Here is an 18,034-nt window from a genome sequence, read left to right as displayed (position 1 = left end):
TGAGCCTGCGCGTCCAGAGCCCGTTGCTCCGCGACGGGAGAGGCCACAACAGTGAGAGGCCCGCATACCGCAAAAAAAAAAAAAAGATTAAAAATAAAAGGCTGAACCTCCTTGCTGGTTTTTTATCAACGCCAACAAAATTTGCAATCATACAACAAAATCATGTACACAGAAAAGGGTGTTCTCTCTTTTACATAAAATTTAGGTGGTATTTAAGAAATAAAATGCAAAACAGTATGTGATAGATCAATGGCAGAGCTATTGAAAAACACACCCCAGGTTTAGAGTCTTTATGGGCAAGTAACTCTGTTCATAATCCTCAAATGTGACTAAGTGGGAGAAGTATGGGTCACAGCTCACATGAGGAGGACAAGGTGGGTGAGTCTGCCTACATCCCCAGGCCTAGAGGCACAGGTAGACTACATCCCCAGTGAAGTGGCTACTTAGCGGCAGCATCTTCATAAATGACAAATGTTTGTGTCCTTACCTTTAATTATTCTGTAGTATTCTTTTTCATCTCTGAAAGAAAGGCTATTTTAACAGTAGTTTGGAATTTCAGACTCTTTTACCCACACTAAGAAAAGTAAGTGATAATGCAATGACGAAAATGAAAATGTATATTTCATTCAGATAGAAAATGCAGTAAAGCAGATACTTCATTTTCTTGAGAGGGAAGGGCAGTTATGAAATTCTGGGAGCATCCAATTTGTATTCATAACTTCATGTGAGTAAAATTAACATTTAAATAGTTTACAAACCCTTAAGCTCAGAGTACAGTGAGATAAATATGAAAAAAATTTTTTAAATTTACCCTAGAACTTAAAAACTTTTAAGACTCCACAAAATGGAAACCCACACAGTGACAACTTAAGAGTTAGCTGACCTTCCTAAAATATGGCTTCTTGCTAACCTAGTTGATAATAACAAACACAAAGAATCCTTTAGCAATAAGAGGAAATCTTTTCCATGCCCCAGGCAAAGCTTTCCAGCCAATGGCCTGTTTCTCATCCTTTCAAATTCTACGTTGACTAATACTTAACTAAGCCTCACCTGGAACTTCAGGAGAGAATCTTGCAGAGTGTCGGGATACAAAAAGTTTCAGTTCTTGATCCAGGTTGCATTCAATCAGGTTTGTGTCCCATGATCGGATTCCTAAGGAAGGAAAGGAAGACAGATGACAGATCTCCAGTTACTCATTTCGAAGTGGTTTGGAAAACATCACGGTAGCATTTCTCAAGCTTTAAGGAAGGATGTGGAAACTCCTTTCCTGAAGAGCGTGGTGACCAGCAGTGGATGCCCACAAAATGGGAGGGCCGGGGAAGTCTCTCCACCAGGCCACAGGGGAAGGATAACTAGCAGTGTGGACTGAACTCCTGCCCCTCATAAAATGTAAATGCAGCTCTTCTGGAAGAGTAAAGGAAAACAGTTATTAGGAAAATGACAGGCTTTACTCCAGGGTGGGAGTAGAAAGGACAGGAAGATGGTGAGCCTGTAGCAGTTAGGGGGCTACCAGACAATTGCTAGCTTTCCCATGGTCCGTTTGTACGTGGCTAGAAAATGTAGAATGAGGGTGGGGAAGCAGAGATATGGAGGCTGGCATTCAAGTCCAGGGCTCTGTTTTTAAAGGTTTTTGCAGTGTGCATATGCATTTTGTGTATCTGGTAACTTTTCTTTACCCCTCCCACTTTTGACCTTGATTTCTCAACCCCTAGATATCAATCAAAATTTGTGTGATCTTTGCTAAGAAAGCTGGATCTCAATCTTAAAAGACGTGGCCTCTCTGTCCTCCCAGGCATTTACCTGACTAGCTTGGCAGACAGCTCTTTCATTCACAATTGTTAGTTGTCCTGAATTTTCTTATCCAGAGGCAAAGAAATGTGGCAACTTTTTATACTGTATAAAACTTCTACAGAGTTGAGGGCCATGAACTGTCTATTCCCACAAAAGTTGAGGCTTCCGTTCACAAGACTGGAAGCTGGGGTGAGGGGAATACGAGGGTAAGGAGTGCTGACGCCCTACCTCCCTCATCTCTTCCCACTTCCTCTCTCCTGACCTTCCAAGAGATGGCTAAAGGGTACAGCAGAGGTGGGAGTCCCGGGGAGCAGGCCAGGCAAAATTGGGGAACCACAGAACTGGGAGTGTGTGTTTGTTTTTCATGTATTTTTATATCTTCCCAAATAGACGGCTCATGGTAGAGCCATTATGTAGGTAGTATCCTAGATTGTACCCCTGCATGGAGCATCCTCAATTGCCGGAAACAAACCTCTGGAACAACTATCATTATTGCCTATCTACTAAAGGCAGGGACTTGAACGTCTAGGGGTACCACACAGGTGAACTATCTCTAAATAAACACTTGGTCATTTAATCATTTTTGCTGGTCATTAGTCATGCATACAGACTTGGAAGCATAAATGGCAGTGTGTTATTTAAACGCACCTCTCAAATCCTTAAGGCATACGTGCATTTACCCCCATTTAAATCTTGTTCAGTTTTCCTGTCTTGCAAAGAATGAAGGTAGATACACACACACACACACACACACACACACAAAGCATTCTGGAAACTGAGTTGACCACACATCTAAAATATCTTCAGATGACACACCAAACACCTTTACGAATGTGAGAGATATTTTCAAATAGATGTATACATCTACTACACAGAGGCAGAAATTTCTCATACAATCTTTGGGAAGAATTCAGGTGTGCAAGAGTTAACATTCCTCAAGAGAGGCTAAATTACAAGGGAGAAGTTTATGGGTCTCCCTGGAAACATTAACAGCCTCAGTTTGCGTTTGTGCTAATGGAGTATTTAAATTTTAACAAGAAAGGCATGTTGTGATTTTGCAGATCTTTTTCCGTGCAGAAATGATAAATGGGTTTTTGTTTGTTTGTTTCACAGAAAGCTTGACAGGTTGAGAGGCCTGAATTCATTAGAATATTTTACTTCCACGTATATATACTATGTATTCGGCTAGCATGGAAAATCATCGAGCTCCTGTCTGAGCTGCTTAATTGGAAATTCGTGACTGGATTATCTGTGCTCCAGGTCTGAGCTCCACTTTGTCTTCAGGCTTGTCAAGTAGGGTCAATAAAGTTAATAATGAACATATGTATTAAAATTAAATTCGTATAATTTTTCTGCCTTTGTTCTAAGAAATGTCTAAATTGCTACATTATTTGAATGGCTTCATCTAGAGTTATACATAGACTTGTTCTTAGATTGTTGTTTGCCATTTTTCCCTTGGCTTCAATTAACTTCAATGTCATGACACATGCAGTTAAACATTTGCTTTTTATTTTATAAACTCCTGGTTCTATGATTTGTAATTTAGCAATGGAAAAAGTATGAAACAGTAGAAAAACCATTTAGTAATTTTTAAGTTACATTAGCAAACAGCTGATAATGTAACTTATACTCCCAGTGAAATTAAAAATTCAGGATTCTCTTTTCAAGGGAGCAATTTCCAGCCAAATTACATCTTAATGATGCATCATCACTACTACCACTTATAAAATAAAGGTTACAATGGATTTACTAGTAATTTTAGTTGGAAAGGAAAATTTTGGAACCAAGCCACTTTCTATACCAATTTTAGAAAGAAAATACTGTGTAATTACCTTGTACCTTCTACTGGATAATGTTAGTAAAGGGAAATACTACTTCTCAATGAAGATTCATATTGCATTTAGTCAGTTTATATATCGCTCCTTTGTGCCTAAGAGGAAGCCAGCAGTGGCCCCTCTAAAGCTCATGGGACAAAAAAATGTCTTCTTTGGCTCTTCTCACATAGTCCTCTCCCTGAGTTCATGGCTGGAGGGGATAGTGGGGTGCTGGTAAAGAAGGTCTGAAGAGGCTTTCAGAAGCAGGTCATCCTGGTTTCCAGTGGGAGTACAAAAGCCATGGAATTTCCTGGCTCTTTTTCTGACTATCCCCCAGTCCACGCCGGGTCAAGCTCTTCCCTGGGCCTCTGCTTCTCCAGCAAACTCTATCATGACTGTGCCCTTACAGGCTTACCCAGGTGGGGACAAAACAACCCCACCAGTTGGAAGAGATCAACCTCCACTTTTTAAACTGGGCCCAGAGAACATCTGTCACCCATGGGCAGCTGGCCTATGGCTAGGCATCCTGAGAACACCCCTACCTAACCTGGCACTGTCTTCCAGCCCTGGAAGCAAGTACCATCACTGTCTGTGTATAGCCTGATGACCAGGCGGGAACAAAGGATCATGGATTTCCATCTCAGTTCTCTGATTCCAGGAGTGGCAGTGCACAAAGGGGAGGCTAAAGTGCACATAAAGTTGACAGATGAAAAAAGGAGAAAAGAAAAGGGTGTGTGTGTGTGTGTGTGTGTGTGCACGCGTGTGTGTGTGTTGTTGGGGGGTGGGTATCACAGGACAAGTCAGGGTGAACAATAAGGAAGAACCAGGTCGCCTTATTTTACATAGGTTAGATCTTGCCAAGTTTACTGATCATGCAAGCATTTTGCAGGATTATTTAATAAAACCAACAATTTTTTAAAAACACCTCTCATTTAAAGGCGAAAATCTATATCCTGAAATAAACAATAGATTGAAGAAAGCAGAAAGAAATGACCATGCATTGTGTGCTGAAATGTACACGGATTCTATCTGACTGCTATTTGAGCAAGTTGGTTTTCTTCCATGAGCTTTAGTTGCTCCCTCTCAGAAACAGACTTTGAATATTTTTTGCCCAAGTTCCTAAATTATTACTAAACTATAACCATAAGATTCTATTTTAAAAACTATGCTAAAACGTGATCTGAAGTCAGATTTGAATCATAAAGAAACAATTAAAACAAAGGAAATGCTAAATTCCATAAGGTTTTCTTTCCTAGAGAAAAGTTTTCCTATTTTTTCCCTTGACCTAACCTTCAATTTGCTTTTTTCCTTTTGTTTTAAGCCAACAGTTTGACGTTCATAATTTATATGTTATGTGTAATGCAGACAGTATCTTACAGAGTTCATCATTTCAAAGCATTGATGATAAATAATTTAGGTCTTGGCTAGCACTTCACATTAGAAGCAAGCAAAAGAAGTGATTTATAATAATTTATTTATTGGCCTAAAAGTTAGAACTTATTTAAAAAGTAAGCCTTTAGAGAAGGTTAATAATGGCTCATCAATTTAATGACCTTAAGTTTAGTGTCTGGCTTATATTTCAGCATGGATCAAAGAACCCTTAGTAGGTAATACCAATTAAGCAGTGCAAGCAGAAAGGCATCTGCCTTTTGACTTTGAAACGTATGAAGATGAATATAATCAATTTAACAGTCCCCAACATTTCTTTTAATTCCCACCATGTTGTTTTTCTGTTGAAACAAAATGGAAATGAAACCCCAAATCTTTCCTGGGTTCTTAATTCTCTTAACCATCTTAGACTAAAAACATTCAATAAATGACATCAGAAACACTGTAGTTAGCGAAACTTACATCTAAAAATCCAGGACATTAGATGTTACACACATCTATCTTATTATGAACAAATCCCGCTGATTCCCAATATTAACTAGAGGAAAGTTAAACTCTTTAACAGTAATTGAAAACATTAAACGGACACTTAGTATTCTTTATATGTTTTAGTTTCTTTTAAAAAAATAAAGCAAAGAAAACTTTTCACAAGGCTATAGAATTAGTTTTGCAAGGCATGGATATATGTAGTCCATGTCCTAAAATAAACAGGAGGAGTGGAGGCTCTGCTAAAAATAGGGATGACTGTTAAGTCCTTCTTGGGGACTAATTAGGAAGGGGGCAACCGAGGTGCCGAAGAGCAGTTGGTGGAGCAACAATGGTTTGGCATTGAGTCCTGCATAACTAACTAACTAAAGCTAGACCAGTCTGAGGAAAGTCTATTGTTTCAAATTTGAGAAGAAATGACCAGACCCTCCATTATGCATTTTGAATACAGCTGAAGAAATGAATGATGGTCTCTCTTCCTTGTGTAACCAAGCAGGACCCTATGGGGCCTTCCTGGGACAGACCCCTCCCCTATATCCTCTGCTTTAGCTCCTCTCTGAAGTACCTAGATATTAGTGTCTGATGCATTACTTCCTGACTTGTTTTTCAGATGCTAAAACCACCACCAAATGGAAGGAATTAACTACTTGATGACCATGAGCACATAGTGCCCATTACCGCCTTGTTACCTCATCATCAATCAACCAGAGAATTGTGCACGAGCTAATCACAAACCCTGGGACGCCCTCCCTCACCTTGCCTTTAAAAATGCTTCGCTGAAACCCTTCGGGGAGTTCAGGGTTTTGAGCACAAACTACCCATTCTCCTTGTATTGGCACCTTACAATAAAGCTGCACTTTCCTTCACCACAACCTGGTGTCAGTAGATTGGCTTTACTGTGCAAGGGTGAGCAGACCTGAGTTTGGTTCAGTAACACCTGGTTTCATGAAGAATTTACTAAGCATCCATGCTGGGGTGTTCCAGGCCTGTTGATTTACTGCATTACCACCATCTTCCTATAGACCTATTTGCTGGACTTCCCAAAGAGGCCTAAGTCATCAAATGGCAGAAATCCAAGTCACCAGGGTCTCCAAACCCACAGAGCCTTTGTTAAGGCAAGAGGGGAAATGGGAAGCAAGAGGAACAGAAGATGAACGGCTTTCCCAGCCTGCAGCGCACAATCAGAGCTGAACACCCTGGAGCATCTCCATCTTGCTTCACACAACGGGGTCCATGGGCACCAGCAACTACAGCCGTGGTATCAGAGTGACCTCTGGAGGAGGTCCAGCTGGGACCTGAAAGCTGAGGCGGCAGCGAATCCGGCACAGGGAAACAGCCAGCCTGCCCTGTTGCTAAGTCATCTTAGACTGTCGGAAAAGCTACGGGAGCAGTATTTTCACTTAGCACTGGAAGGCCCTGCAGCTTGATCTGCATCCGAGACCCCAGGACCCAAGAGAGTGATCTCCAGAGGAAAAGCAGCATCTGTTACTGTGCGTTAGGAAATGGCTCTGCTCACTCACTTGGTTGATTCTTAATGGGATCAATACTGCCATTTCAGAGGTACCTGCAAAAACCTGACTGAATCAGGGAATTCAAAATCAGGAAGACGGGCTTCCCTGGTGGCGCAGTGGTTGAGAGTCCGCCTGCCGATACAGGAGACACGGGTTCGTGCCCCGGTTTGGGAAGATCCCACATGCCATGTGAGCCATGGCCGCTGAGCCTGTGCTCCGCAACGGGAGAGGCCACAACAGTGAGAGGCCCGCGTACCGCAAAAAAGGAAAAAAAAAAAAAAAATCAGAAAGGCATGCTGACTGAAAAGGAAACCTGAGGGGGCTTCTGGGATTCCAGTAATGTCTGCTTCTTGATCAGGATCATACAGGTATGTCGTTTTGTGAAAATTCACCAAGCTCCTCATTTATGATTTGTGCCTTTTCCTCTTTATATAATACACCAATAAAAAAATTTTTTTAAAAGACAGGAAGACAAATCTGAATATTATCACTAAGTGCTAGCAGTGTAAAACACAGTAGAGAGCACTTCACAGCGATACCTGAATGCCTCTAGTTTATCCTCAAACAGAAGCAGCCTGAATAAACCCCCTGAGAAATGGGGCACTAAAAGGATATCAGCAGAGTAACAAAGCAGGAATATAACTACATGGAAGGTGATTGCTGAACCACCTCCCTGCATGGGGCGCTGCCCACAAGTGGATGACTATTGCCTTTGTATAAAGGCAAGCTCTGAAAATTGCTGTTTGATCTCCCTGATGTTAGCTTGTCCTGCACTAACATCATGACAGGGCCAGAAAACCAGTGATGCTGCAGTGCTGGCACCTCTGTCACTTATGAATGGTGTCACCTTGAGCTGGTCCCTTTATCCTTCCTGCCTCTCTGGGCCCCCCATCTCCAAAATGGGGATGGTGGTCCCTCTCCTCGCACTGCATCGGGTGGTTATGAACCTTTTATAGATAGAAAAACACTTCCTGATGTATTATTGCTTCCCAGCAAAGGTGCTGACAAATAATACTTTTTTTAAAAATACAAAGTCATTGATTCATACAGTAGCCACACCCAAAATCAGTACGTGTGAAATCTTCCAAGGAGAAAATGTGCAAATAAACTAAATTAGTACAGATCAGATTAAAGGGCTGTAGTTTGAAAATGAAGCGTTTTTGAGATGCTCAAATGAGGCATTTCACTATTGACATATCCTATTCTTAAATATTGTTTTCCGAAGAAAATAACAAGACTGCTTGTTGCTCACTTTTTCTTTTTTCTTTCTTTTTTATTTTTTAATCTGAAAGGGAACATCAGTGCTTTTAAAGTTAAACAAAAGAACCAGGTCTGCAACTCCAGCCCCCACCCTGCAGCCTTTTGTTCTGGGGACACGCGACCGTTTCCAAATGCAAAGGCAGACTACTAGCGTTTATTATTTTTTTTTTAATCTAAAACAAGGTTTTTCTCTCTTCTTAAATTTATGGGGTGGGGGCGGGCGCGGGGAACGAGTGCTGCGTGAACGCCCTTTGTCCGCCTCGGGCTGCCGTAGAGACCGCAGTGCGGACTGCACCACGCCCACCAGCCGGTGTCTCCGGGCAGAACCGCTTCAGCACCACCCCGAGAGAATAGATCGCTGGCTGGGCCTGGGGAGGGAGTAGCGACCTCTGTCAGGGAGAGGGGAGGTCTGGGACGCCGAGGGTAAAGGGAAAGGCAGAGGACAGACTGCCTACCCGGGGACTTCGAGCGCAACAAAGCCGGGCAGGGGAGAGGTGGGGGCAGGTAGCACCCCCAAGCCCTGGCGGAGCGCACTCCCGGCCAGCCGCGCCCACTGGGGGCGCCGCAGTGCGGGGGGCAGGTGCGGCGGGCGGGGGCACTGCGGCAGCCCGGGTGGGGCTGCGGGGCGGGTCGGTCCGCTCGCCCGAGGCTGCGCCCGCCGGACCCGCACGGCCCCGCCCAGGGTTCCAGGCAAACCGCTATTCGGCCTCTGCAGGGCGCGCCAGTAGTGCGCGCACCGGGCGAGGCGCCGGCCCTACCCGCGGGCCTCCCGCCGTCCCCCTCCCTAAGCCATCACTCCCGAGGCCGAGACTTTTCAAAGAAGCCCCACCCCACAACTTGGGGGTCCCATTGTCCTTGCTAAAAGCTGCAACCAAGGCCCCAGGGGCGGTAGCGAGGCAGGCGCCTCCTGGGAAGGAGGCGCAGGCGGTTCTCCATCTCCGCATCCCTGGGGGTGGGGGGGAGCGGGCGTGGCCCTAGGACTAGCCTAGTCATTCCAAGGAAAGAAAAGATGGGGAGGTTTTAAGCCAGCAAAGGCACTTTTCGGGGGCTGAGGTGTTTGTGGTGGGAATGATTCCCACGAGAGCCCTGGCACATGGTACTTCAGCCTGGGGTCTGCCGGCGAGGGGCAATCCCAGCATTTTGCGGGGGTGAGAGGAGGGCTGAAAGGAGTGGCCGCATCAGCGCCCCCCCCACACACCTTTGGTTTCCTGCGGTTGCGGCTTTATTGTGGCCTCTGCCCCTTTGACACCTGCATCTCATTTAGCGGGAGAGGCGGTAGCCAGCTGGGATCTGCCGACCCAGCCTGGTAACGGATCCGTGAAGATTAGGAGAGGCTCTCCCACTGCGTCTCAAATCTGATAATTCGAATTATTCTCCGAAATGAGCCCAGAAAAAAAGAGTCTGGACCGAGTGCGGGAAGTAGCGGGGAAGGACATGGGCGCGGGGTGTGCCGGAGGAGAAAGGTGGCCGTCGCGCCCTGGGTGGGGTCGCGTTTGCGCGTCTCCCCAGACGCGTCCGCTCGGGGCGCAGGGCCTCTTACCGAGTTCGATGTTGCCGATGGCGCGTCGCAGGTGCTCCTCGGTCACAATCTCGCCCACGACCACCAGCAGGTAGAACTTGCTGTCGAGGAAGCGATGCGACAGGCTGGGCGAGGTGGTCGCCGCCGGGCTGGCGATGCTGCCGGACGGCTCAGGCTCGGTGGCTTCCACCACCACGGTCGCCATCCTGCCAGCTTGCTATGCCTCGGCGAAGTGCCGCGCTCCGGCCGCTCTTCTCCTCTGCGGCAGGAGAAAGGATTATCTCCGAAGGTGCAGTCTCCGCTCCGCCCCCTGCGTCTCCCCTCCTCCTGGCGCTGCGCGCCACCTCCCCCTCCGCCCTCTCCTAGAGCGCGCGGCGGAGAGGAGTGGGGAGTGAGAGAGGGCGGGGAGGCGGCGCCTCTTATACGGAGACTAGGCAGGGAACCGGGGAGGAGGAGGAAGAGGAGGAGGCAAGGACCACCCGGCACATCCTCACGGGGTGGCTGCCTCCGCTCTTCCAGCCGTTGGCCCAGAGCTGATGTCATCTGCAGCAAATCATCTCGCCCGCGGCCCGGAAGCTGGAGGGACGAGATGTGCGGACAATGGTCAGGGCAGGGCCGCGAGTCAAGTGGCAGGAGGACTCTAAGGGGGGGAAACACTCCCAACCTACACCCCACACCACACCCACCGCCCGCTGCAAACCCTCACCCCGCTGGTGCAGGAGAATGGGATGTGTTTCCGTTTTCAGAGTCGGGATATTTTACCTTGTCCGAGGTGCACAAGTCAGGTCTCTGCCTTGTGTCCTGTCTGCGTTGAAGCCAGGTTCTCAGGAGCTGTGTTAGCACAGCGGACCTGGGGCAGAGGGTACCCCGCCCGGGAAGATGGAACCTGTCTCTTCTTTGATGTGAATTCAGGAAGACATATTTACCAGTATTCACCACCTCCACTGTAAAGAATACATCAAAAATGCAAAACCTAAGCTTACCATTGTTCAGGCTTTGGACCTTACTCTGCAGGAGCCACTGATGAAAAAGTACTGGCTTTGTGGTGCTCGTGGGAAATGAAAAGAATGCAAATGCATTATTCCAGATACAGATTTTTCTTAATAATATGCTGAACAGATATCAGGCATAACAAAGAATAAAGAGAAGATACTGTCTCTACCCAGCAGGATTATAGTGACTATAATATACTTTTCAGTTCCTTGGGGAACACACAAGAAAAATTATTTCATGTGACAATGATGTCTTTTAAAATACATGTAGCATTGGGAATTTTTATTGTCTTTGTCTATGTTTAGAATAACTCATAAAAATGTTGTTTAAAGGCAGCCCATCTACAACCATTTCTCACAAACACTGAATATAGCTTCTGTCCCAGGAAGGGGGTGGTGGTGGTGAAGAAGGAACAAAACGTGCAAACACAGTACTATCATAAAAGACTGGGGGATAAGAGGCTTAGGAAAGAGGAATGGATGGAAACTAGAGTAGTCAATATAGTTTTAATACTAGAATGCATATTTTAAAAAATCACCTGGATATACTAAGACTTCCAAAATAGCCCATGGTCTTAGCTGTTAACCACCCTGACTTGTTGGTAATGTACTCTTTGCTCTTAGCTCCTTCCTGAAACCCTGACATGGTCCTAGCCCCATCCTAAATGCCGGTCTGATCAATGGGGACTAAAGATACCATCTGGCCCACAGCACTTGGGGTCTGTGACAATCTCACTGGTGAGCTGCACTCACCAGTGATCAGTGACAAAGAGTTTCCAAGTGAGATGGTAACAGATCACATTTTGGTCGAGAGAAGGCGTTCAATTGCTGTTAGAGAGATGAGGCCAGCACCAAAGCCCATAATGGGGGGAGGAGAAATGGCGAGGGCACTGTGTTCCAATTTCAGGCTTTGGAATTAACGTCAGCTAGTGATTGTCTTCCATTTCTCTGAGCCACCATTACTTCTGTTTATGTAATAGTTTTCATTAGCTCTATTTCTTTTACTTAAATTTATTTTAAATGAAATTCTTTATTGCTGTAGGGATGGAAGCACTAATATTACTATAATTAGGAGGTATCCTTAAGAATAAACATAATGAAAATAAGTAAATTATAAAATTCCTGCTATACACTGTTATTTGCTGAAGACTCTGACCCTGAGGTGTACCCTAAGTTAAACACAGAGATAGCAAGTGTTAGAGAGGTATTGAAGACATACTAGGCACCAGAGTCATTCTCCGTTGTCATAACAGAAGGTTGGATGAAAATAAACAACAGAAGAGCCTTTTTACTGTATGAGTTCATGCAATTAAATGCCATGACCATGAACCACCTAAGTCATTACCCACACTTTGAGAAAGAGACAAAATGGAAGAACACAGACCAGAGATGCTGACTGCCACTGTAAAACTTTGTAGCTTTGGGAAAGTGACTTATTCTTATCTTCAGTCTCTTCATCTATATACTGGGCAGAGTATATTTACAACTGTGTGAGTAACCACATAAGAGAAGAGTAAGTGATATAAATGTAAATGCCTAATACAGTGATCGGAACATAGTAAGCACTCAAGACATGATTGATGAATAGACCTGTTTTGACCAAGTTTCTCAGATAATGAAGTAAAAGCACCCTTACAAAATGTGTAGGTGACATCAAGTTGGGCACAACTACCAACACCTCTGAAACAAGAATTGAATATTAAGTGACACTACAAACTAGAAAATTAGTTGCTCCCATCCCCATCTCAGGAAAAAAAGATACAGTCCTAAGGAAGAAGGGGAAAACGAACATATAAGAGTACCTGTGTTACCTGCTGCCACTTGACATTACCTGGGTGTCCCAAAGGCCCCTCAGGCTCAACATGCTCCAAACCCAAATTGTCTTTGGCCTCCAAACCTGATCCTCTCTCACTTTTCCTATTTCAGTGAACGGTATCACCACCTATCCTGTGATCAAGCAAAAACCTCACAGGCATCTTGGACTCCTTCTTCTCAGCCCCATGTACAATTTAGCATGGAGTCTGGTCAATTTTACCTCCTAAGTATCTTTTCAATCCTTCTACTTCTTTCCACTGTCCCCATCCTGGTCCAAGCTACCATCATCATGAGAGGTAGTAGTGTACAGGTTAGAAATTGGGTTCTTGAGTCAGACTGCCTGCTTTCAAGTCCCAGCACCATGGTTTATTAGCTGTGTGACCTTGGGCAAGATGCTTAACCACCCTATGCCTTGGTTTCCTCATTTGCTTGGTAGAGGTGAGTGCCCACTTCACAGACGGGGGACAGTTTAAATACGTAAAGTGCTTAAAATAGTGCCGTATATGTAATAAGCACTCAGTAAGGGTGAGTTGTTCCTGCTATTGTTAAACATTTTACTATGGAAAATTTCAAACGTATATAAAAGGAGAGAGAATAGTATAAGAAACCTCCATGTACCCATTATCCCCAATCAAATGATTTTTACAGTTTGCTTATTTAAATCAAGATCCAAATGAGATCCATACATTTCGATTGATTGATATGTCTCCTTATGTCTCCTTATGTGTTCCTACCCTTTTTTTTTTCCTTTGAAACTTCTTGTTGAATAGTAGGAACATCTGTTCTACAGAATTTCACAGTCTGAGTTTTGCTGATTGCATCTCTGTTGTGTTATTTAACATGTTCGTCCAACTCCTGAATTATCTGTATATTGATAGTTAAATCTAAAGGCTTGATCACATTCAGGATTGATATTTTTTTGCAATTATACTTCTTGGGTGATACTGTGTTCTTCCATCAGGAAGCACATAAAAACTGGCTGACCTTGTCCTGAGGCCTTGGCAGTCACTGATGATCATTACCTAGATCCTTTATTTCATTAAAGGTCGGAATATAATAATATTCTAATTTTATTATTCTTTCTTCATTTGACAGCTGGGAGACTTCTGTTCGGAGAAATATCACCCTGTCACTTGGTTAGCCTGAGGTGCACTTATGCAGGAAGGGAAAGATAAACACATGATTCTCTTTATTTACTAATTTTGAAAATAATGAATTCCATAACATCCCTCCAAAGGTGATTAATAATTTTTTGTATCATTAAGAATATAAATTAAGTCATTATTCATATTGATATTTTAATTTTTCAATCTTTGGGCAGTGATATGCTAAGATATTCCCAGCTCACCTTGAATATACCTGGCCTCAGAACATGGAATTAGCCATTTCTCTAAGGAACCCTAGTTCCTTAAGAGGGAAATTGTATTTAGAGACCATAGTCTGAATACTAGGAGTGACTTGTTGCTACTATCTTAGTCATTGTTTGTAGATATTTTCAGTGGACAGAAATAGAAAGTGAATTTTTTTTCAAGATAACAAGAGTTCATTCTGAAATTGCCAATTCAGGATCAGGACTGCAGAGATTTTGCTTACCCTTCAATTTTACAACGTATTTCCTTTGTCTTATGCCAAGAATTCCAGTTCTCAAAGTCACCAAGGGTGAAAGAATTAGAAGAACATATAATTTCTCATTTTCTTTATCTGAAAATATATACAAATTATACTCACAGGGGCTTCCCTGGTGGCGCAGTAGTTGAGAGTCCGCCTGCCGATGCAGGGGACGCGGGTTCGTGCCCCAGTCCGGGAAGATCCTACATGCCGCGGGGTGGCTGGGCCCGTGAGCCATGGCCGCTGAACCCGCGCGTCTGGAGCCTGTGCTCCACAACGGGAGAGGCCACAGCAGTGAGAGGCCCGCGTACCACAAAAAAAAAAAAAAATTATACTCACAGGAGTCTCAGGTCAAAATGTTTTTGCCAACAATTACTAAAAGCAGTTTAAAATTTTTGCAATTACTTTTTTCCTTAGAATGTGTCACACTAGAGAACCAAAATAACCAGTTGCCAAAAACACCAAAATGGTCATTTTTCTCTTTGTTTTATTTTACAATTCGTATACAACCCTCTTAGAATAACAGAATAGCAATAAAAACGCTACTGATATCAATAGGATTACTGAAAGCAATTTAGGATTTTTTGTTTTTTGCAATTTTCTTTGTTATTAGATATATCCCACAGGGATGCAGTTTTAAAGTCACTTGAGTTAATTCCTTTTTATATATTATGCCACTAACTCAATACATAAATAGGTTCCTTTGTTATATTTTGTTCTCAGTTTTTATGAATGGATTTAAAATTTCTTCTCTTATTATAAGTGAGCTGGACCATCTTTTCATACTTTTAAGGGTGATCTGCATTTCATCTTCTGTGAGCTGTCTGCTTATATCCTTTGCCCATTTTTTTATTGGATGGTTAGTGTTTTTCTTATTGATCCGTGTCTATTTTTTATACATTAGGGAACTTTGCTTTTTTTCTGTAGTAAGATTTACAAATATTTTTTCTCATTTTGGCTTTTTCTTTTTTTTTGACTCTATGTATTGTAGATTTTGCCATGGGGAATATTTTTTATGTAGTTAAATTTAACTATTTTTTCATTTATTGTTTATGAGTCCTATGTTATATTTAGAAAGGCCTTTGCCATTCTGAGATTATGTAAGAAAAATTCACCCAGGGGTTTTCTAGTACTTTTAAGACTTTATTCTTAATGATTTGGATTTATCCAGATGAAGACTGGGAGACATGAATCCACTCATTTTGCCTCAGCTCCACAGCACTTTGCTGAGAGAAGATTTTGCAATGACTTGGTAACCTATCTTTCTCCCCAGCCGATTTTGAATGTGTAAGAGCAGAAACTTTGATTTCATGTTTTTACTCCCTCACCTGCCCTGCCTTTTCACCCACTTCAACTCCAGCCCCAAGCTTCACCTAGTGTCTGGCAATAAAGCAGTTCTTACTTCTGCATTTCTTGATGGCTAGAGGTAAGATTCTGCCTGTGCTGAGGTAAGACCTGCCCAGGAAGTGGCTGAAACGGGTCTGGGAAGTTCTCGGCCAGGCTCCTCATTAAGCTCAGGCCCTTACCAAGTACAGGTGCCCAGTGAGTCATACAAACACATGTAGAGGATGGCATCCTGAGGGAAAGAGAATTATAGTGGAAATAGCCAAGGCTGCTTGGAGACGGAGCTCCTCGGCTGGCACTGCAGACAAACTGCCAGGGCCACAGTAAACAGCAAAGCAATAACAAGCCGGCTTGGTGGGAAGCTGCAGACATAAATGCAAGCTCCCTTCCCGGGCCACAGGCAAACGGCCCCTGCCCCAGGCACAACTGTAGTCTAAACAGCAAGATCCAACCAGCTTACAGTCAGGGAAGCCATCCCTCGCGGGCAGAGGTGCTCCGGGGTTGGGGTGAGGGGTGCTGTCTGGGGACTCTTGGGGAAACCTCCGGATGGCCCCAGGCCCAGGGAGAAGTGGCTCACGTGTCCTCTGCTGAGCACTGGCAGCCACAGCTGAGCACCTGTAATCCGCCGCAGTGCTCTAGGCCCCAGCAGGGCACAGAGAGTTGGCTCTTGGCTCAGGTGAGTCAGGAAAGTAACACATGCACACACACATGTGGTGGAAGGCAGCAGAAAGGAATGCCCCGAGAGGGTCTGGCTTGCTCCAAGGAACGTGGAGAAAGAAGTAGGTGGCATCCGGATGGGAGGACCAGGAAAACGCAGAAGGAGGAAATGGCAGGAGGCCTCCAGCAGCCTGTGAGTGTGTGCTCAGCCTCAGGAGAGGAGAGGACCTGAGGCCACTTTGTGAGGCTATTAGGAAGAAGGCAGGGGGGTGGGGTTATAGGCAGAATAATGCCCCCCACAAAACATTCATGTCTTAATCCCTGGAATGGGTGAATATGTTACTTTACCTGGCAAAAAAGACTTCGCAGATGTAATTAAGCTCAGGATTTTGAGATGGGGAGATTACCCTGAATTATTTGGGTGGGCCCAGTATAATCACAAAGGTCTTTATAAGAGGGAGACAGGAGTTTCTGAGTTAGAGAAGGAGATGTGATGATGGAAGAGAGATGTGATGAGCTGAGAAAGACAGAGACAGAGGGATTGAGATTTGAAGGTACTCCGCTGGTTTTGAAGATGGGGGAAGAAGGCCACGGGCCAAGGAACGTGGGTGGCCTCTAGAAGCTGGAAAAGACATGCAAGTGGATTCCCCCCTTGAAGTTCCAAAACGAACCTCTGCTTGACACCTTGATTTTAGGGCTTCCGACCCCTAAAACTGTAAACGAATCCATCTGTGTTGTTTTAAGCCACTAAACTTGTGGTAATTTGTTAACACAGGTAACACTTTGGGAACCTAATTCTTTGTGTCATGCCTTCTGGGAAGCTCTCATGTAGCCTGGCATCCTGGATGGCTATGTCCCAGTCCCACCCATTGTGGGCTGGGTCATGGGGAGAATGGGTCTGAGAATGAAGGATTGGGACTGTTTGTGAAGCTGCCTGATGCAGCATCTCTCATCTTTGTGCTTCTCATAGAGCACATTCAGAGTACAAGGTATTCACCCTCTAAATAGGTTGGAGCTGGGCAAAAACATCTGAAAACCACTGGGATTTAAAATAGCGATACAATCAAAGTTGCCCTTTAGAAAACTGTGGGCCATCTATCTCGAATCCCATAGTCAGCAAGTATCCGATTTCCCATTAGATGGTATTCAAGTTTTGCCATTTCTGAAAAGAGTTTGGTTCTGTTTAGAATTCCATAGTTGCTTATGGATTAGTTACTTCAGAGATGGATTCCTTCTGTGTGTACGTGTGAGAAGTTTTTAAAAGTGATAGGAAAAAAAAAGGGAAATCATATACAGACAAGCAGAATAAAAGAAAGTTTTCCAAGATGTGATATCAGTGCACAAAGGGATAGTCCTTTATTAAGTCACTCATACATTTGTTCAGTCAGCATGTCTTTAATAACCACCTACCATGTACCAGATACTATTGTATTTCCTCAAGATGCAATGATGAGAAAAACAAGCTTGGTCCCTACCCTCATAGAGCTTACTTTCCAGAAGGGAAGAAGTACAGATATGGAAAACCAGGGAAAGGGGAGAAACGGCATCTTAAACATTCTTTAGATGATAATAAAGGAAGGTTCACTGGACAGAATGTCTCTGAAAGAACTGTGAAGTGGCACAGATTCAGTGTGGAATGAGATGGCATCTTGAATGCCCTTGAACCACCGTTTCTCCATCCACACCAGGGAGTGAGAAGCTGGCCGCTAGTGGACCATGACAGAAGAAAGAGCCAACGGGCAGTGAGAAGTGTGGAGAATCTGCCAGAACTAAAGGGGCGTGGGATGATGACCAGACTCAGAACAGCCCCCGTGTAACTGGGCATTTGTACTGCCTTCACAGCTTGTA

At 44.1% G+C, this 18,034-nt stretch overlaps 1 protein-coding gene across 2 annotated transcripts in view; it reads right to left on the bottom strand.

Annotated features, from left to right (window-relative positions):
• MAP1B (microtubule associated protein 1B) overlaps window positions 1–11,571 on the bottom strand; it is a 96,769-nt gene extending 85,198 nt beyond the window's left edge. Inside the window, exons 1-3 of one of the 2 annotated variants that reach the window (XM_089908977.1) lie at window positions 10,533–11,571; window positions 9,792–10,346; window positions 1,051–1,152 (exon numbers count right to left, since the gene is read on the bottom strand). In XM_089908977.1, the coding sequence (XP_089765103.1) occupies window positions 1,051–1,152; window positions 9,792–9,975 (286 nt within the window). In that variant the 5' untranslated portion in view covers window positions 9,976–10,346; window positions 10,533–11,571. Of the gene's footprint in view, window positions 1–1,050; window positions 1,153–9,791; window positions 10,496–10,532 lie in introns of those variants that run through there. The other variant, XM_089908978.1, reaches the window with a different exon arrangement.
• Window positions 11,572–18,034: the final 6,463 nt, after the last annotated feature.

Source organism: Delphinapterus leucas, chromosome 3, assembly GCF_059928025.1.
Source record: "Delphinapterus leucas isolate spDelLeu-1000000601 "Yukka" chromosome 3, BTC_Dleu_Yukka2, whole genome shotgun sequence".
Lineage (NCBI taxonomy): Eukaryota > Metazoa > Chordata > Mammalia > Artiodactyla > Monodontidae > Delphinapterus > Delphinapterus leucas.
Note: the sequence above shows the minus strand (reverse complement) of the source record. Positions and strands in the feature narration are given on the sequence as shown.